This window comes from Phyllostomus hastatus, unplaced genomic scaffold, assembly GCF_019186645.2.
Source record: "Phyllostomus hastatus isolate PE091 unplaced genomic scaffold, TTU_PhHast_1.1 phas_contig_80, whole genome shotgun sequence".
NCBI classification, from domain to species: Eukaryota; Metazoa; Chordata; class Mammalia; order Chiroptera; family Phyllostomidae; genus Phyllostomus; species Phyllostomus hastatus.
The window spans coordinates 57,196,108-57,216,457 of record NW_025333960.1 but is presented as its reverse complement, the minus strand read 5'-3'; the positions used below and the strand labels follow the sequence as shown (position 1 = coordinate 57,216,457).

The window sequence follows — 20,350 nt, the reverse complement described above, 5'->3', positions numbered from 1 at the left end:
GGCTGGCCTGGTGGGCGGGCGGGGGGTCCGTCAGGGTCCAGATGGGACAGAGAGGCCCCAGCCCCGCCTGCCTCACCCCCCACCCCGGTGGGGGGGGTGACGTGGGGGGTCACAGGCCGACAGGTGCTGGGGGCGGAGTAGCCGGGGCTCAGACGCGGGGCCAGCGCCTGAGAAACGCTCCGCCGTCTGCACTCGGGGATCCCTCCCCAAGCCCCACACCGGACAGCCCCAACACAGCACAGGCGCCTCTCGGGGCCCGTGCCCAGCACGGCTTCGGGGTCGTTGTGAGGTCAAACAGGACGACACAGAAAACTGAGAAAACAGGGCAAGGCCACAGCTGGTGGCTCAGCCCAGAAGCCTGGAGTGCGAGATAACAGGGGCCGGGCCCGCTCAGTTTCCTCCCTGCTCGCCCCGACCCCGTCCCCTCGGCTGGCACCGTGCCCCCCGCACACCAGGGCCATCCCCGGGACACCCCCCCCCCGCCCCCGGGCAGCTCTGGCCGCACAGAAGCTCCGGGCAGGGACGACAGGCTCAGCCGCACCCACGGGTGCCGCCTCCATCGCCGCTTTGCTGTGACTCCAAGAAAAACGCGGAAGCCCGTGCCGAGGGGAACGCTGGGCCATCTGTCACCGGCGTCCGGGACAGGGGGGCGGCCGGGGAGGGGCCGATGAAAGGGACGGGGCAGCCGTGGGCCCGACCTGCTGCCCTGGCCCAGGTCCCCTTCCTCCAGGAAACCGCAGCTGACAGATGGGAGGCCACCTGACCCCGGGCCCCCGGGAGGGGCCCTGGCCCCCAGCAAAGAGGGTCGTGGAGCCTGGGAGGGCGTGAGGTGTTGGGGGTGCGGTGCGGACTCCGGGGCCCCCGCAGCCGGGGAGCCTGTGGGGGCAAGGGCAGGGCCGGGACCACCCGAGGCGGCCGAACCCGCACCCCCCATCCTGGCCGCCCCGGGCCCCCCACCCCGAGGCTCAGGCCTCGCCGCTCACACTGGGCCCCTTGGCCAGCGCGGCCTCGGCCGGCTGACTGCGCCCGGGAGGGACACCCGCACGCGGCCCGTCAGTGGTGGTGTCGGGGCAGGACCGAGCCCTGGGCAGACCTGCTGGGGAGGCCCCCGGGACCCGGAGCCCCGAGGTCGGGCCGCGTCGGAGTGCGCTCGGCCGCCCAGTGGGGACGGGGCTGCGCGATCGGCCGGCCGGGCGGTGAGACGTCCGAGCGAGCCCTCAGAGCTGCCCCGCCGCCGGCGTTCTCGCTGGTGCTGCCCGACGACGCCTTTACACGAGGACGCCCGAGAGTGAACTTGAACCTGGCACGGGTCATCGACGTCGGTCATGTCCGGTTCCCGGTGAAGGTCGTCCGGGCTCCGACGGCTGCTCCAGGGACAGAAGACTCGCGAGGCAGGGACCCCCACGACCTTCAGCCGTCCTCACTCTCCGCGCCCAGTCCCCCGTGAGTCTCGGCCCAGGGGCCCCGCGCGAGGTCCCGGCGCCGTCCCTGCGCGGCAGCCGCGCCGCCGAGGGGCCGTGGCCGCGAGCCTGGCATCTCCGAGCCGGGTCCCCATGGCGCCCATGCAGCCCGGCGAGGGGCAGAGGCCAGTGGGCGCCGCGGCGAGGGGCCGGGCGCGGACTTCCCGCCCCGGCGACAACGTGACGGCAGAGCCTCGTGGGCGGGTTCCCACACCGCCCGGACGGACACGGTTCTGCTCTCTGGTGCTGCTGGGAAAACTGTGAAAACCTCTGCCTCTTCCCCAGGACTCTTTTGTTCTGTCTCCAGGTGGAAAAGCGTGTTTGGCAGCCGAAGCTGTTTTGCAGCCTCTGTTTGATGCTCTCCCTTCCGACTGAAGTTATACGGGGCCCCAGGGCACAGCTGGGGATCGCAAGCGCCCTCCTGGCCAGACGGCGGCCTCCCCGTGAATAGCGTTATTGTTGTGTGATCCCCAGTGCCGGCGAGCGGGGGTTGCTGCTCCGGCTGCAGCACGGCCTCCCGACGCAGCTCGCCAACAGCCAGCACCGGGGCTTCTGCCAGAGCGCACTAACAGGGACCAGGTTCACCCTCCTACCAAAACAAGTGAAAAGTGGGAAAAACACATGAAACACGTGTCAGGCGTGACGCTGCAGGCGCAAAGAACCGTGACCCCTGAGAGGGGAAACGGACAAGGCGAGCGCCGTGGCCGTGCCCCCTCGTGGCCTCTGTGGGCGGGTGGGGGGGTCCAGGGGCCCGTGCAGAGGGGTGGCAGTGGGCAGAGCCTGGGGTGGCCCGGCACAGCCGGGAGCACAGGGCGGCCGGGCGGCCGGAAGCGTCAGGGCCATTATCGCAGGACGGACCGCCCGGAGGGAGAGCGCGGGGGTCGGCAGGGGCTGCTGCCGAGTGCCGGTGCCATGTGCCCGGGGAGGCCCCGCACGGCTGGCGAAGGGCCGCTGGAAAGGGCTGCAGGGACCAGCCGCTGCACCCTGTGAAAGGCCCACCCAGAGGGGCAGCCGGTCGTGGGCTCAGGAGGGAGCAGAGTGGGAAAACTCGGTCCGAGCCAGAACGCTGCGCTGTTTCTCCCCGACAAGCCTGAAAGCCAGGACGGCCCGACGGTGGAACACTTCCCGAGGGGCTCGGCTGCGCCCCAGAACCACGCCCACACCCGGACGAGGTCACGAGGGCACGGGGCAGACCCGCCGCCCGCCCGGGGAGGTGAAAGGCACAGTGTCTGACACCCGGCCAAGCGTTCACAGGCGTGCCAAAGAGCAGCAGGAGACGACCCGCAGCGCAACGAAAAAAAACCACCCGAATCTCCTGCGATTAACTGGGTGACAAAAGAGCCAACGTGGCTGTTGAAACGGTTCCTGCACTTCTCCTGTGCACACTGAAGGAGTCAGGGGAAGGCTGAACACAGGGTACTATTTAAAAACAAAGCCAAGCCAAACCTCCCCAGCTGTCACTCCAGCGCTGGAGTTATCCAGATTAATAGCAGATTTCACGCTGCGGAAAAGAAAGATCACTGAGCTCGAATGCGCAGCACGAGAAACTGCGGAAAACAGCACAGAAGGACGGTCGGAAATAACAGAGCACCGGGGCGATGTGGGCCCCGTGTGCAGGGCGGGTGGGGCAGGAGGGGGGTCACCATCGTCCGCATGGAAAATAACTGGACAGTTAACGAGGAACAGCGAGAGAACCGCCTCTGGTTCATGGGCCCCGCGGCTGCTGGCCGGCCCCGGCCCCGCCCTGCGTGCGCGGCCCGTCCCTGCAGAAGCGGCAGAGACCGGGGGCGGAGGGGGCGGGGGGCGAGGAGAGCACGGCTCCAGGTTTCCACACTAGATGGACGTCACACACCCGCGGGTCCCGGAGGCTCAGCAAACCTCCCAAGACACGAGGAGCATCGCACAAACCACACGACCAAACTGCTTCAGACAAGTGACGGTGAGACGGCTCCCACCGGCCGTCGGAAAAGCCCGCGTTACATGTGGGAGAAGAGGGTAGGGGGGCGGCAGGATTCTCATCAGAAGCAGCGCACACCGGCAGACGGCGGGACATCTTTGCGGCACCCAAAGGGAAAAGATGGGCGCTCAGAATTCCACAGCTGTAAAGACATCTTCCAAAAGCGGCACTGGCCCTGACTGGGGTGGCTCAGTTGGTCGGAGCAGTGTCCTGTGAACCAAGAGACCGTGGGTTCGATTCCCGGTCGGGGCACCTGCCTGGGCTGTGGGTTCGGTCCCTGCCTGGGGCGCGTGCGAGGGGCAACAGACCAGTGTCCCTCTCGCATCAATGCTCCTCTCCCTCTTTCTCCTCCCTCCCTCTCTCTAAAAGTGAATCACAAACTCTCTTTCGGAAAAAAGCATTAAGTTCTTAAAAAAAAGAAAATGAATGTAAACCACGTCTCAGGCTGAAGAAGAAAAACCAGGTTATACCCACGCACGGACAGAACCTGTCGCCTGTCTGAGGGGAACGTCCTCAGCTTGGGGAGGGGACATCTGCCGAATCCCACCGCCCCCCGCACACCTAACGGGGGCAGAGGGGGTGTTCTCCCTCTCGGACTGGGAGCAGGCCCAGGCGCCCCCTCGCCCCTCGCTACTCACAGAGCCCTGGGGCTCTCCCCAGCGCGGCCGAGCGAGAAAGGGGAATAAAAGGCATACGCACTGGAAAGGAAGACGTGAAAACGTCCCTACCTGCAGATGCCATAACTACCCACCTAGAAACTCCCGAGGCACCCACAAAAATCCTCCTAGAACTGATGAGTGAAATCCCCGAGGTCGCGGGATGAAGGTCAACACACACAATGGGCCGCGTCCTACACCGACAACGACCCCGTGGGAAAGGAGGCGAGACCATAAAACCACCTGCCGCCGACGCAGAGAGAGTTAAACCCGAGGCTGAAACCCAGCGAAGCTGAAAACAAAAATGCAGATGAAAGAAATGAAAGTCTCGATAAGGGTAAACAAGAACGGAAAAGGGCCTGGGAAACACACCTCGTGTGCGGATTGGAGCTCCGACATAACGAACATGCCCGTGCCCCCCACACTGATCCGCAGGCTCAGGAGCGCCCCTACCGGCACCCGGCCCGGCTTCTCGCAGACGCACACGTGTGTTCTGAACTTTACGTGGGGGGACAAGGTCCAGAACAGCCCCGCGGTTTGGGAGAGGACGAACGCGGTGAGAAGGCCCGCTGGAGACGACGTCAGGACCCCCGGAGGTGGCACTGGGGCAGCGTGGGCCGGCGGGGGCCCCCCCCACCGGGGGCTCGGAGCGGACACGTGGCGCTGGGGGCCGCGGGACGCACGGGGCCGGGCTGGGGGTGAGGCCAGACCCGAGTCTCACGCCTCAGACAAGAAGTTTACTCAGAATGGATCGTGGCTTAAATGTCAAAACACAACCCTAAAAAACATTTAGGAAAAAGCTCAGAAGGAACTCCTCCAGACTAGAGCTGGGTAAAGTGCTCAGGCTGGACCCGCCGGAGCACAGCCTATGAAACAACAGGCCGACAGACTGGGCCTCATCAAAATCAGCTTTTCTTCCCCAAAGATCCTGTCCCAGGGCCGATAAGCCACAGACTGGGAGGAAATGTTTGCAAACCACACCTCTGACAGGGGACTTCGAGAACATATGAAGATGTATGACACACGGACATGAGCTAAAGGGGGGTGTGGGTGGGAGGGGGTGTGCGGGGCGGAGGGGAGTGAAGGGGGAAATGGGACAACTGTAACAGCATAACCAATAAAATACGTTTTAAAAAGAACATAAAGAACTCTTGGAAGCTGATGGAAGACAGAAAGACCGGACAAAACAACCCTTTGGAAAACGGGCAAAGACGGGAAGAGACCTTGCACACGCGCGGATGCCCAGCACCGTGGCCGGCAGGGGACTTGAACCGCGATACAACACGGCTGCGCACCTGTCGGAACGGCCGAAGCGGAGAAAGTGGCCGTGCACCGCCAGCTAAAGTGCACAATGGCAGAGCAACTCAAGGAGAGGTGGGCGTTTTAGAAAACACCGTATTCACTTATCACATGACCCAGCAATGCCTTCTTGGCCTCAATTACAGAAACACGGAAACTTATGCTCACCAAAACGCAAGAGGACAACCTACGTGTGCAGTGTTCACGGCGGCTTTGTTCACAGCAGCCAGAAACCTGGGGGACGCAGTGCCCTCGGCGGTCCCCCAGTCTGCCCCCTGCGTCAGCAGGGTTTGGGGGGCACAGGCCCAGGGCCGCCCCCTGTTCCAGCCTCCGACCTCCCTCCAGCCACCACCTCAGACCCCCCCGACCGTCCTTGGCCTCCGAGACCTGCCAACACCGTTTCTGGACCAGAACCGCTCACTGCCAGGCAACCGTGAGCCCCCAGGTTCGTCAGAGCCACGCCACCCAGGCGCAGGCCCCGCGGACCGCCTGGCCAGCCCGCGCCCGCGCCCGAGGCCTCGCACGCACGCCTACCTCCCTCTGGGCTGGGCTTCTCCTTCGAGCCGGGGGCCCTGCGGCTCGGCCGGGCCGGGCCGCGTCTTCCCAGAGGGGGCGGAGAAGAAGGTCAGGGGTGTCCGGCGGGTCTTACAGCGGCAACCCCAGCGCACGTGGCCGGGTTCTCTCCCAGGGTGTGTGGGAGCCGCCTCAGGAGGAGGGGTGACTCTCAGAACGCCGGAGAAGCTGCCCGGTCCCGGAGGAGAGCCTGCCCCGGGCCCGGTGGACCTGCAACCCCCGTCCTGCCCGCGCAGCCCCCCAGGTCCGCATCTTCCTGGAGCTGCTTCCCGGCCGAGCAGGTGAAGCTCACCAGGAGGACGGGCGACGCTGCCTCGGCGCCCAGGTGCCGGTCCCCGGCCGGGCCGGTCCCCGGCCGGGCCGGGCCGGTGTGTCTTCGACAGGCTCCCCCTGAGGCACGACCAGGAGTCTGTGGGGCTCAGAGGCCTTCGAGGGGCCCCCTGCCCCGCCCCCGGGGTCTGGCTGTTGCCTGGGCCTCCCCCTGCAGCCACTGGGCAGCCCTTCAACCAGCCTGGAGCCTCCCCCAGGCCAGGACCAAGGAGAAACAATGAAGCTTTTGCAGCAAAAACAGACAAAACAAACTGGGGGACCCCAGGCGTCCTTCAGGGGGTGAAGGGCCCCACAGACTGAAGTCCAGTCTCAGACGGGGCCCGGCGGAGCAAGGGCAGCAGTGAGCGGGGGTGCACCCCACACACCGTGACCCTCGGCGGGACTCGCTGCGTGGCCCCGGGCTGTGCGGGTCCGCTCGCGAGAAGTGACCACACTGGAGCCGTGGGGGCCCCGTGCATGGGGCGGGGGCGCGGCGTGTCCCCGGCAGCACGACGGAGCGCTTCTGTCTCCATGCTGGTGCCGGACACACGAATCCACACCGCGGTCACTGTACGGCGCCACACACACACACGTGCCCACATGTATGTGCAGGTCAAACACACGGAACCGGAAAGACGCTTATACATCTCACCAGAGTCCATTTCCTGTGTGTGGGGAGAAGTGAAGGTTCACCGGGGCCTCGTGTACAATTTTTGGGGCAACCTGTAGTGACTCTCTTATTATTTTAAAATAAAAGTTTAAAAAAACGACGAAATAAAAGCATTTTCGCACACGCAGAAGCTGAGATAACTCCCGCCGCCAGACCTGCACGGCCACGGGTGCGGCAGGAGGTCCTGACCCCTGCGGTGCCAGCAGGCGCGGGGGGCGCGCCGCGCTGCACGGGGAATGTGGGGCGTTCGTAACGGCCTCGTTTAAACCTCCTGTGAGACGAGTCACTCTTCGAAGCAACGTGGCCACAGCGTGAGAGCCGGGCAAGGGCCACGTTCCCTGGACGGGACCGGGCGCCGCGGCGGGAGCAGAGGAGGCAGGCGTGCGAGCCCGCAGGCCCGCGGGGCGAATCCGGAGGCGGCTGCGGGCGGGGGCGGGCGGGCGGGGGCAGACTTCGGAGCGAGAACGGCAGGGTGACCGGCCGTGAGGACAGGTCTGCTCCGGGGCCGGGGCGCAGCGGCAACCTCGGGAGTGGCGGAGGGAACCTCAGAGCAGCTCGGCTCCCCAGTCCCCTGCTCCCGCCCGCGACCTTCATTTCCCTCCAGACAGTCTCGGCGGCACTTTTTCTCCCCCTTTTCGGGGAGGAGGCGAGCGGCTGCCGCGGACGGGAGGGCTCTGGCGATGCCGCTCTTTTCGGGAGGCGGCGGCCCCGCTCCGACCCTGCCCTGCCCGGAGGCCGCGGGGTCGGGCCACAGGCAGAGCCCGCAAGTGGAAACCGCCACCGCGTGAGGGTGGTGCGGCGTCACGGCGTCACGGCGTCCGGCGCGGACGCACCGGGAGCCCAGCTGCCCCCCCCCCCCCCAGCGGAGGTGGCGCGGCCCGCGTGGCTCCGCCCCCGACCGGCTCCGTGCGCCCCGGACGCGCAGCAGGGAAGGTCTTCGCCCGGCCCTTCGCCCGCTGGTTTAACTTGCGCGAAGGAAGCAAAGCTGTGTGACCGGGCTCTGTTGGCGCGCGTCAGCCGGCCGCGTGGGCCGCGCGCGCCCCTGGGTCAGCCGGCCGCGTGGGCCATGACCCCCGTGGGGCCGGAGCCCGGGCAGGCCGGGCCCAGCAGGACGCAGCGAGGTCTGCTTTCCGCTCGGTGCAGAGGAGCCCTCAGTCATCCGGTAGCTAACTTAATTCTTCTGGCGTGAAGAATTACACACATGATGTGCTTCCCATGTGTGATCCCAAATTAGGTTAGCGGTCCCGCGTCTGTCTCCGGGCTGCATGATTTAAACAGCTCCTCGAGGAGTCACCCACACGGCAGCCCCGCCCGGAGGGGGGCCCCGGAGACCGGAGCACAGGACAGCTCACAGCAGACCCGCAGGGCCGCCACCCGGGTGTCCCTGGACGACCAGGGGGTAGACCGCGGGCTGTCGTGCGGTGGGGAGCGTATTCGGCCGTAGGAGAAATAAACTTCCGATAAATCCTATGATGTGGACAGACCTCGAACCGTGATGCTTGGTGGATTCCATGTGTGTGAAACACATAGAACACGAAGCTACAAGGCGCAAGGCACAGTGGTTCCGGGGGCGGGGTGGGGAGGGGGAGGTACAGGTATTGCCTCTGCCGGGGGCGGGGGGGGGGGTGAAAATATTTGGCAAGGAGACAGAGGTGGTGGTCGTACAGCACAGTGAGTGCGCTGCACTCCTGCTCTGGGCTGAACTGTCTACTTCAGACTCGTGAGCTTCATCTCCTGCGAACTTTACCCTAATTGAAAAAAAAAAAAAAAAACACAAGCACAGACTCCTCTTACAAAGAGGCCCCTTACCTCAGCGTCAGCCTCTCTCGTCCTCTTTCCTGACGTGTCTCCTCTCCAAACACACGTACCAAACACGGTCTGTGCATGCCAACACAAAACACGGCTCTAGAGAAACACTTAATTAGAGCCGCACACACGGCCTCCTCGTGACGCCGCCGGTGGGGACACCGCGGGGCAACGCTACAGGGTTGGCGGAAGCAGCTGATCACGGTGGGGCCCCTGCCCGGGGCAGGGGTGGGGGCTGCGGCCGGCCGGCCGGCCCACGAGCTGGGGACTTGGCTCAGACGAGGGGACGTCCTCGAGACGAGCGGTTTTGTGCTCAAGTGTCCACAGTGCTGCTCAGGCTGCACTTGGCTGAGAGAAACTGGGTGCTTGTCAGAGGGTTCCTCAGACCCCACCGTGTCTGACTCGGGAAGGGCCGGGGTCTCGGGGCTGAGCCAGGGTGAAGCGGCGTCGGCCGCGTGTGCCCCCCAGCACGGGGCCCCCAGCCCGGGAGGAGGGGCCTGCCCTCGCGTTCCTGCGTGATCTCTGTCACCGAGGACACCACGGGAGGCGGTCGCTGCACCCCAGTGCTCCAGAGGGTCTGCTGGCTTCCGTCGAGCCGACATCTGTCTCAGCTCCCCAGAAAAACGCAGTCCTAGTCTGAGGGCAAAACCCACCGCCTCCCTGGGGAAACACGCTGGTGCCTGGACGTGTTTCCTGACCGCCCGAGACCAACCTGGAAGAGGCGAACGGAGTGGGTGTGTATTCCTGGGGGCCCAGCCTCGCTGGCAGAAACCACCCATCACTACAGATTCGTATTTTCATGTCTGGGGAAACGGGCTCATAAACACTCTTTTTGGAACGAACAGCTTCCAGTGTCTCCTTCAGAGACAAGCCTGGTCCTCCCAGCCCGGCCGGCCTGCTCTCCGCAGGGGCCGCGGGGCTCCAGGTCCCTCTGTATCGGGGCTCGCGGGTGCCCTTTGGGGCCCGGCCTTCCAAGTCTGTGACGCGGCCGTGTCTCAGGGCTTGTGAGCACCCGGGTCCTCTCCCCCCCAGGGACCACCAAACCCTCCTGTGCGACGCCCTCGTCCCAGGGGGCTGTGTGGCCCCCTCCAGGCACAGCGCAGAAACCTGCCGGACAGACGCGGTGTCTGGGAACACTGAGGGTCCCCCAGGACCGGTCCCACTCTGCAAACCTCTGGGCAAAGGACGCGGGAATGCCTGCGTTAGCCACGCCCTGAATGGAAACACTGTTTCTGACAACTCAGGGCGGTATTTGCCGGCAGTCCTAGGTTTCACACTTGGCTTACGAGGGACCGGGAACATCTCCCCCCAGCAGCGCCCAACGGGAGATTCGGGAGGGAGGGGCGCGGCTTCGGGAGGGAGGGGCGCGGCTTCGGGAGCGAGGGGAAGGAGATGTGTTTACCCGAGGAGGGGTGCACGCCGGCCCCTCGGAGCAGAGGTATTTGGCACCGGCGCGTGCTCCGCCCCCGCGGGCCTGGGTGCTGCGCTCGCGGCAGCTGGCCCCGCCGCCCGCCCACGTCCGCCACGGGCTCCCCTGGAACGCGGACGGAAGACGCCCCACCTCCGGGCCGGCGGTCGTGTCAGCGCAGCGGCGCCCCCCAAAGCGCCTCTCCCGGGCGCGAGTCCCTGCAGCGGCAGGCTGGCCTCCCGCCCCGGCCGCCCGTCCCCGCGGGAATGACTCACTCCCAGCCCAGAGCGTCCGGCAAGCGAGTGCTGCTTTATTGCATCTAGTTCCTAACTACAGAGAGAGCCGACGCAAACGTCACGCATTGCCTTCCCACGGGGCGTCCGTCGGAAACGTTCATGCAAGTCGAGGGCTGGAGACGCACGGCGGGCGCTGGGGTCGCGGGCGGGAGGGGCGCCCGTGGGGAGCGGGGCTGTCTGTGTCCGCAGCCCTGCGGCTTCCGCTCTTCACAGCTGCGTGCAAAAGTGACAGTATGGCTTTCAGGGTTTTGTTTCTTTTCTGTGAGTTGAAAAAGTAAGACACAGTCACCCAGAAGAACATTTTTAGAATGCTTCCTCCAGCCGGCGAGCTCTCTCACCCAAGGACCTGCACCCGCGGCTGCAGTTCAGGCCGGCTCCAGGAGGGGGCGTGACCTCCTAAGGCACGAGGATCGGGTTACACGTGTTTCAACTCAACCATGCTTTTTTTGGTTATGTGAACTAAGCTGTTAATGGTACAAAATGCAGCAGTAAAGCCTACACTACCCTACCTGTTAACAGGAGCTCATCTGAAACCCACTCCAGTCGCCGCACGTTGAAACGTCGCTTTTTGGGAACCGTTTCCTTACACGAAGCAGAGTTATAAGGCTTCTGTGAAATAATCATCTTACAGCTGCACACATATATTACACTCCCTCTGTAATGCTATTTACAGTCACTGTCCCTTTTCGCCATCTGGGGACACGGGTGCTCTGAGCACACCTCCTTCCGCTTCCGAAGTGCTCGGTCATCTGCACGAGACGAGACCCGCAGACCTGTCCGGGGGCGGGGGGGTGGGGGCCGGGCCCTGGAAAACCGCTGCAGCGCCGGGTCTGGGCCCCGCTGGGCCTCCCCAGATGGAGGCTGCTTACTGCTGGCTCGGGAGCCCTCGCTGGGCGAAGACCAGAGACCACCTGTTACTGTTTCTACATAAATACGTGTCTATATATGTACACTCATGCAAACGCAGCACCTGCCCTGTGACGGACAGACTTCTTTTCTTGTCCAGGAACCTATCTCGTGCTAGTCGATCTACTTGTGCTAGGTTCAAAGCCCGGCTAAAAAACAAAACTCCAGCATGCTACGATGGACAGTCCTATGGCTTCAGTGACGCCAGGGAGGGGAAGACGGCGGGGAGCTGAGATGACACACTGGGAGATGTCTAAAACGCACTGAGTGAGGCCACGGAATCGCACATCGCAGCCGCCCAGGAGAAGTCGGAAAAACGTAGGAGCCGTGTTAGGTTTTCCCCCCGACGCCAGAGTCTCCTCTTCGTCTATACGAAGTCTGATGAAGCCTCGTGACAAACTGTTTTCATAGCTTTGCTCCTACGAATACTTCTCTGGTAGCAAGTTTAATGCTTAGTCCTACGACGCCCAGATGCCGTGGCTGGGGGTTAAGTAAGGCACTTCCAGCACCGAAATCCAGGGCGCCGCCGGGTGCAGTGGCGTCGGGCTCTGCCTCCTGCGGTCACCCCACCGCACCCCTTTACTTCCTTCTTGAGGTGACATTTCCTCCGGAAGACGGAGTGGTCCTTCCTTCCTTCCTTCCTTCCATCCATCCTTCCTTTTTCCCCCCTTCCTTCTTCCCATCCTGCCTTTCCGATCAAGGGCTCCTTCTCTGTACATGTAACGAATCTCCGGCGAGTCAGGAGTCCCGAGTGGTGCCACGCGGTTCAGTTTACTCAGTCCCAAGTCTGCACGCTGAACCTCCGCTGCCACTCGCGGGGCTGACACCACGCAGCCCCCGAGTGGGTTCCCACGCCGGCAGCTACGAGTGGGTGTGGGTGCTGGAGAGGTCGTTCCGTATGATTTCGTTTACTGCAAGAAAACAAACACAGGGACAGCGTTAGGGAAGCACGGCTCTGCACAGAACTGCAGGTAAGCAACCAGAAGCTCCGCCGGCCGTGCCTTCAGGACGTTGCACGTGGCCTGTGAAGGGAACCAGCTTCCTTCCTGCCTCCAGCCAAGTCCTCGGGGCGTCCTGAGCCAGCGGCGCGGCGGCCGCTGTGCCTGAGGCGCCGGCGGCCATGCAGTCGCTGCCCTGGCCAGCAACACGACTGGGAGCCGGCCCCCGCCGTCCTGGGGCTCCCCCGGGGGCTCCCCCGGGGTCCTGGGTGCATCTTCTCCAGGCAGGGGAGCACCGCTGCGCCGTGTGTGGGGTCCCACAACCAGCAGCTGGCACCCCCATGGAAGGAAGCCCCCCGGGAGCCCCCCCCCAGCGACTGCCCCTCGGTCACAGCTCTTCCTTCGTCTCTGTTTCCGCGGCCGCTGTCGGCCTGTGATTTTTGGCAGCCGGGGAGGAAATGAGCAAAGGCCACCGTGAGCGGCTGCACAGTGCCCCCTCCCTCCGTCCCCGATGGGCATCCAGATAGGGGAAATGTCACCCGGGAGGCGTCCCCACGGTCCCTTTCCTGACGGAATTCGGAGGTGGGGAGCGCGGGCTCGCGTCACGGAACGGCCGGGCCGCCCTCTGCCGCCCAGATAAACGCCGCACGTCTCTGCGAAGGCCCCGGCCCGCCCGGGGGCGGCTTCCGGAGCAGTCAGCCGGCGCGCACTCCGTCGCCCCCACTCCCTTCCCTAAATTCCCTTTCAACACCCGCCCCCCCACTGCTTTCAAGGGCAACAATAATAAAACGCAGTCGGGGGAGCCAGGAACTGTGTCATGGGACCTGATAACACAGCTCCCTGGCACCAGTTCACAGTCGGAGCCCGAGCTGCCGTCCCCGAACCCCGGCTCTTCCCGAAGGTGCGGCCTGGCCCGGACCCAGGGCCGCAGCGTCCGCCCGCTGCCCCGGCCCGCTGCCCACCAGCCCTCCCGCCTGCAGAGGACATGGGCGTGACGTACAGTCACCTGACACGCAGCCACCTTCCCCGCAGGTGGCGAAGGGGTGGCTGGGGGGACTCTCCCTCCTCTGGGGGCTCCTCACAGTGGCCAGGGGGCGTGACGGCGCCCGGGGCCCAGACCGGGCCTCAGGGCGGCGCCTGCTCGGGAGTGAGCACCGGGCGGCCCCTCGGCGGCGGGCAGGCGGCTCTCCCCGCCGACGGCCCCGGACGGTGCCCTCACCACCAGCCCCAGCTGCGTTCTCCCTCGTCCTCCCCACGTCTGCCGCCCCAGACCTCGGGCCGCGCTGCCTCCGGACGCACAGGCGGGCGCCGGGGACACGCGGGGAGGGCACCCTCCCCCCCCATCCCACCGGTTACACTCTCGCTCGTTCACGAGGCACGAGAACGGGTTGTGTGTGGCAGAACGTGGCCACATCAAAGACCATTTTAACAGCAAAAAAGTCAGAAATCCTGCGTTTCTACAACGTCACGTCTTGGAGAGTGAAAGGCTCCCTGCACCCAGGGCGCCTTGCCCCGAGCCGGCGGGTGGACCGCTCTCAGGGGGACAGAGCCTGGGGGCAGACAGAGTCGTCCCCGGGCGCGGGGACCGTGGGGACCGCGGGGATGGAGGCTGGTGACTGCCCCTGCACCGCACAGCGCCCCGCCTCTGCCTCCGCAGCCGTCCCCGGGCGCCCCACCGCCGCCTCCCTGGCCACCGTCCCCCGACTCCCACAGCCGACCCTCAGGCTCGGGCGGGCACAGCAGGGGTGGGCCCGGGGGGGGGCAACCGCGCGGTCAGCCCTCCTGCAACCTAAGGGTGACGGAGAGCAGGAGGGAGGCTTTAGGCTGACGATGATGGACGGACAGCAGAGAAAGGTTGGGGTGAAGTGGGGGTGGGTAAAAGGAGGGAGACGGGAGGAGAACGATGATGGGAATGAAAGCGAGGTCTGGTCCGCGGTGCAGCGCAGAGTGGGGTGCAAGGCGAAGTGACAGCGGGAAGCAGAGGGAGGCCCATGGGTCACAACGGTCGGACGGACCAGGGTCCCCAGAGGCCATCGCGGCGGAAGGCAGCCCGAGGGGCCGTCGGAATGGGGACTCGGGCGGAAGCCGGGCAGGGAGGGGCGTGCGCTGGAGGGGGGGCCAGGAACAGGAGTCACCACGAGGAGCCGGCGGTGTGGCCGGAGCCTGAGCGGGGTGCTTGTGGAGGGGACCCCTGGTGGGTGGTCCTGATGAGGCTGAGGCTGAGGACGAAGGCCTGAGGGGAGGTAATTCGGGGATGGGAAGGCACCTGGAGTTTACTCACTGTGGGAACCGAAGGGGTTCGGTGTTGGGGTGAGGCTGGGGACGGGAGGGGTGCCTGAGAGGTAACTCGAGGGCGAAGGGGGGGTCCGGGGAGAAACGATGGCGTGAACACGGAGGGAGGCCAGAGGGGTGGTGATCACCGGGAACGGCTGGCCGGCCTGGGGGGTGACCGTGGTGGGCGACCGCGGCGTAACGGTCCTGGGGGCGGGAGGGAGGCTGGAGGGCTTGTAGTGACAGGCGTGGACAGGGTGCCCCGAGGAGTGGGGGTAACGATGGGGACTGATCGGGGGTCTGAAGGGCAACGGTGTCGGGGGTCGAGGAGGAGTCTGGCGCAGCGAAGATGGGTTCTGGGGAGGGAGTCCGGGGGGCGACAATCATGATGGGGACCCGGAGAGGGGTCCTGGGTGTCATCACGATGGAGAACGGAGCTGGAGGCAGTCAGCAACGAAGCTAGAATCTTCTAGTTCCTCAAGTTTACGCAGACCGCAGGAAAATAACATCTGTTCGACAAGATGAAAGGGGAAGGAACTTCAGAAGTGGGCTTCCCCTAGTGCCCACGGGGGCACCTGAACCTGGCGGGAGCACTCGCAGTGGGTGGGAGTGGAGAAACCACCCAGCGTGTCCTGAGCGGTCCAGGGCCCTGGTTCCCGCCGCGCGGCTACTCCGGCGCCGGCCCTCCTGTCTGGCCCCGCTGGGGCCATCAGGAGGACCGGGGGGCCATCAGGAGGATGGGGGGGCCGGAAGGGACCACCGAGTGAGCAAAGTTCCCCGCCTGTCATCGCGGTCGGGTGGTTTCTGATGAGCAACTGCCCCCGCCCCCCTCCCAGCGACGTGCCGGCTGGAAGGGCCGGGTCACCAGGTCCTGCCCCGTCCAAGCCCAGAAATATGAAGCTGGGGTCACAGCGCGGCAGACATCTGGGGACCTTACTCAAGAACTACCGCAGACGCACGGACACCCTCAGGACCTCCCCTGAGGCCTCCACAGGACTGGGCGTGCGGGGCGGCAAGCCCAGACGGACAACCGCACTCTGCGCAGTGGGCGGCGCCCCGCACGGCCGTCCACACAGCTGGGGACGGCACCCGCAGAGCCACGCTCTCGTCCGTGGGGGCAGTCCGGGCTACGGCCCAGTCGGGGGAGCCCTGACGGTTCCCGTTTCACAGACGGACGCAGAGTCCGCCGAGGAAGGCCTGGGGAAGGCCGAGGGCTCGCCAGGGCGGCTGGGCCGAGAACCACGCGCGGGGCCCGCCGGCCCCACTCCTCGCCCGGCCACCACTTCCTATCTCCCTTCCATGAGGTCACGGCTCCGGGTCCACAGGAGTCCGCGGCCGCCCGGGCCCCACGTGGGCTATTTCGGGAGTGGCTCTCTCTCTGATGTGGCCGGGTCGACGCCGCCCACGGGTTCCCACAATGCCTTCTCTCTGCTGACAGTTTCCACTTCTTATTCAGCTTTTCCACCGACGCCCAGGTCTCTGCTCTGCAGAGGTATTTTGAACGGCAGGTAGCATGTGACCCCCGCTGCTCGTCAGAGCCCCGAAAGCGGAACCTGTGCTCTGCCTCGCGTCAGATGTCCCTCAGCAGGATGTGGTGAGCTGTTACACCACAGTTTGGTTTAATGAGAAGGGTTTTTTCCCTCGTATTTAATTTTTCTCTAAAATGCTCCTAAGGTGGAAACTATTGTTTTTTTTTCTAAAACTTCTGTGGCAGTTTGAAGCCTCGTTCTAATCGGGGGTATGCGTGCAGGATGTGTGTGTCATGCACACCGGAGTCCACCTCTGCACACACAGCTGAAATTGAGTGAAAGGGAAATCGCGTTTTTTTTTAAATACAAAAGCCAAAATGTACAGCTTTTTTTTTTTTCACCTGTACTTACATTATCTGTAAACAGAAACTACATTCTTCCTCGGAAGACACGATCTCTCAGCTCTTCACAAATTGTGCAAGTTAAGGCGAAATGTCCTTTTTGAAGTGAAATGTTTGCACTTTCACATGAGTGTCTTCTTTCCGGTTACGGTTCTGAAAAGGCTGGTGCGGAGCCGCGCGCTGCAGCGGGATGTCCAGGGCCACCTCTGGGTCCCGGCCCCGGGCGCTGTGTGACCGCCGAGAACGCAACAGGGAAGGAGTCGTCCGAGTCTGAGCACCGTTTCGTGGGCTCGCCCAGCGTTCGGGTGAAGTTCCCCCACGTTTCTGAATTCCCGGCTTCTGGAAGCCGCTGAGGGTCTGGAATCCCGCTGCCGGGCTGAGCACAGCGCTTCTCCAGCCCAGGGGCCTGCACAGACTCCGCTCCGGACCTTTCCTTCGAGGAAGGAAGGCAGGCCCCGTGGCTGTGAGTGCCGTCCCGCAGAGACCTCGGAGGGTCCGGCGGAGAGGCGCACAGGCTGGGGCCAGGGCCTGGGGACCCGGTCACGGCCGCCGGCCCACACCCGCTCAGCCGGCGGGTGTGCGCACTTCCAGACTGCGCCCGCTTCCAGCCACGCTGCAAACGGACAGGCGGACACAAGTTGTTCTCCGTTACTTCCCAGGAAGGTCGTGCAGGGCCCGAGAGCTGTGGCTGGGCCCCCCCGCTGATGCTGGGAGGGTGGACAGACCCAGGGCTGCTGCTGGCCCCTCCCTGCCTCCGTCCAGCGCCACCGTCCCCTCCGTCTGGTCCCCGCTGGCTCCCCCGCTCGGCCCTCAGGCGCGAGGCCTGCGGGGGGAGGGGACGAGGGCACAGCCATCACCTCCTTGTCGGCGGCAGCTTCTCTCCAAAACAGCAAACCGCCCACACCCGCCACCGCACACGCGCAGGTGGTGTCCTGCCGGAGCCAGAAACATTTCCTCTTCGGTCACTTCTTCAAACACGTTTTTGTGAAAAAGGAAAACAGGGACGCGACCGAAGGAACCGCGTGGGGCCTGTCCGATCACCCATTTTCCGCTGCGTTGTGAGAACACACACACACACACACACACACACGGCACGTCAGCACTTCCTCTGCTCTGAAGCAAAGGGCGAGCGAGCCCGGTGCCCGGGGCGGATCTCGGGCCCGGGGATCGCCCACAGGCCGCCAAGGCTCCCTGCGGGGTCCCGGCCGCCAGGCCCCGGGGTCGCGGTTTCCCGTGGGAAAGGCAGGTGGAGGCCCTCCCACCGGGGCACACGGCCACCGTGAGCGGACGCGCTGGTGGTGGCCGCCTGCCCGCCCTGCAGGCCCCCTCCTGGCCGGCTGGGACCCGCAGGGCCCTGGGACCCAGGCCCCCAGCCGCAGTCTGCTGGGTTCCGAGAAGGGCAGTGAGCGACATGACCTCGGCTGGTGACCAGGGCTTTGTCACCCCCGGCCTGCCCCCTGCTCTCCGCCAGGAAGCGACAGTGTGCTTCTGTGTGGGGGGACTGGGAATGAGGGGACAACAGTGTCACTTTAACCTGCAGGAGGAGGAAGCCCAGCCCTGACCGTGAGCGTGTCCCTGAGGTCCCCGGAAGCACAGGACGTTAGGTGAGCACGGTTCACGCATAAACAGACCCCGGAGGAAAAGCAGCCCCCCAGAGTGACAGCAACCACCAAGAGCGTATCTGGGTGGGTTTGACCTCAACGGTGGCCTGACATCCCGTGGCCCAGATGCTGCCCGGGCCACGTGACGGTTTCTGAATGGCAACCAGTGAACTCTGAGGCCCAACTCCTGAAGGTCGTGATCCTGCCACGTCCCTCAGGCCTGCGTTCTGCCTGCGTTCACGGCACAGCCTCCAGCCCATCACTCAGACACGCGCGAGCCGACGGCCGGCGCTGGGGGCCTGCGGCCGTCCTTCTGAAGCCCCGGCGCGGTGTCCCTGCGCCCTGGGCACGCGCTGCCGGGAGACGCTGAGGCCCCAGGGGACGAGGCTCCCGCGCGGGGTGGGGCCCGAGGGTCCCGCCCGTGACCACACAGGCTTGGCCGAGGCCCCTTTGTGCTCTCTGAATCGGGGGCTTCTCGGTCACTGCAGCCGGAGGAACAGACGGATCAGGGCTCCACGGGCTGGGGGACGGGAAGCACACGGCCTCCAGGGCCTGGCGCCCAGCTCTCTGGGAAGGGGCGCTGTCCCCGTCGTGAAGACAGGGTCAGGGAGGGCAGGAGGCGAGCCAGTCGCCACAGAGCAGGCAGCCGCGTCGGGGGAGGAACCGGGCCACTGTGGGTGGGATGCGGGGCCGCCGGGCTCCGCAAATGTCAGCGGGCGGGCAGGGCTGCGGGCGGGCGGCCCCCTCGGCCTCCGGCCGGCCCTCTAAAGGGCACAGCAGTTGCTGAAGTGCTCCATCAAAGGCTCCAATCACCTGCTTCTGTCAAGAAAAGACCTGTGTGCACGCCCTAGCACTTTCTGGTAAACTTTCAGTTTACTAATTGTCGGAAAAAGATGAAAATTATCGGGCACGTGAGTGAAAGTCACCGTGGTCTGAAATTAATGCAAAGTCTGAGCTCAACCACAAGGCGCACAGGTTCCCACCGAAGACTCAAGATGGCGGCCGGGGCGGGGCGGGGCAGGGCCGCTGCGCCCCGTTCCCGCGCCTCTGACAGGCGCCCGGGCGGGGTCTCGCGCCTGCCCCCCAGGATCAGCAGCGCGGCCGGTCCCTTCGCGGACGCGGCCCTGAGTGACAGGCAGGCAGGGCCGCGGCCCCACGCCCGGCCCCGGGTGCTGCGGCCCCGCCAGAGGCCGGGCTGTGGGGCGGGGAGGCCGAGGGGGTTAGGGTTAGAATCTTCTAGGTGGAGTTTCCCTCCAACACTGATCCTAGCTCCTCAGGAACTGGGTTTGGGCTTAAAGGGCAAGAAATCGGGTTCCCAAGTGTTAACCCCGCCATTGTTTTACCCCTGCTTTAAAAAAAAGAAAAAAATGAAGATGGCTAAGGACCATGCTTTGCAAATAAAACATTTCCCAGTTTTTGAAAACCTGTATTTGTTGCCATAGGTGCCCACAGGCTTAACTACACGCGACTTCACAGCACCCCCCGCCCTTTCCGACAACTGTGGGGCCCCACGGAGGGAGACGCCCGAACCAGGACTTGAACCCGTGGACAGGGTTCGCCTGCTGCCCCGCGGGAGGCCGCGAGCCCGGCAGGACACCGTCGTCTCCTGGCTCCCGGTTTTGGAACCGGCCGGAACGCTGGTTTTCCGTGAGGAGAGCTCCTCTCTCTCAAAGGCCGTTGCTGCCCTTCAAACCAAAGCAGCCTGGGGAGCAAAGGAGCCTGGTAAGCCCCTCCGGAGCCCACACGGGGGACCCTCCCCAGGCTGCCTCCCGGCCCGTGGGCGCGCCCTGCGGAGGCCGCAGCCAGGACGAGGGCGCAGACACACGCGCACCGGCCCCCGGCGGCTCCGCCCTCCCGCCCCACGCCCCACGCCCCACGCCCCACGCGGGGCCGAGAGACCCCTCCCGGGGCCCGAGGCGCAGATGTCTCTATTTTTAAGGGGACGCCGAAATAGCTTTCTGAGGAGCAAAACAAAACAGGAAAGGCTTTCTTTCTCATTCCTAGAACTAGGAGGTAATTTTAAAAAGCCCTTTCCAAACTTTCCCAGAAAATGCACCTTCGGCTATAGTTAGCGCTGTGACCCAGGAGCACGGTAATTTGGGGGACGCAGGAAACCAGAAGCTTCTTGGGCCAAACCCGCCTTGAGAAGCAGCTTCCGGGACGGGTCCCGGACGCCGGCCGCCCTGGACCGGGGCCCTGCCCGCCGACCCTGGGGCAGCTGGGGCTTTCTCCCGGGCTGGGGCGGGGCGGGGGGGGCGGCCCCCCCATCTGTGGTTTCGGTGGGCCTCGGGGTGCCCGTGCTCACGGTGTCCGCTGGCCCTCGTGGAAGG

At 65.0% G+C, this 20,350-nt stretch overlaps 1 protein-coding gene across 4 annotated transcripts in view; it reads right to left on the bottom strand.

Annotated features, from left to right (window-relative positions):
* Nucleotides 1-10,428: 10,428 nt before the first annotated feature.
* The window catches only part of NFATC1 (nuclear factor of activated T cells 1), a 74,749-nt gene continuing 64,827 nt past the window's right edge, over nucleotides 10,429-20,350 (bottom strand). For all 4 annotated transcript variants that reach the window (XM_045849689.1, XM_045849691.1, XM_045849692.1 and 1 more), the window contains one exon: nucleotides 10,429-12,251. In XM_045849689.1, the coding sequence (XP_045705645.1) occupies nucleotides 12,202-12,251 (50 nt within the window). In that variant the 3' untranslated portion in view covers nucleotides 10,429-12,201. The remainder of the gene's footprint in view (nucleotides 12,252-20,350) is intronic.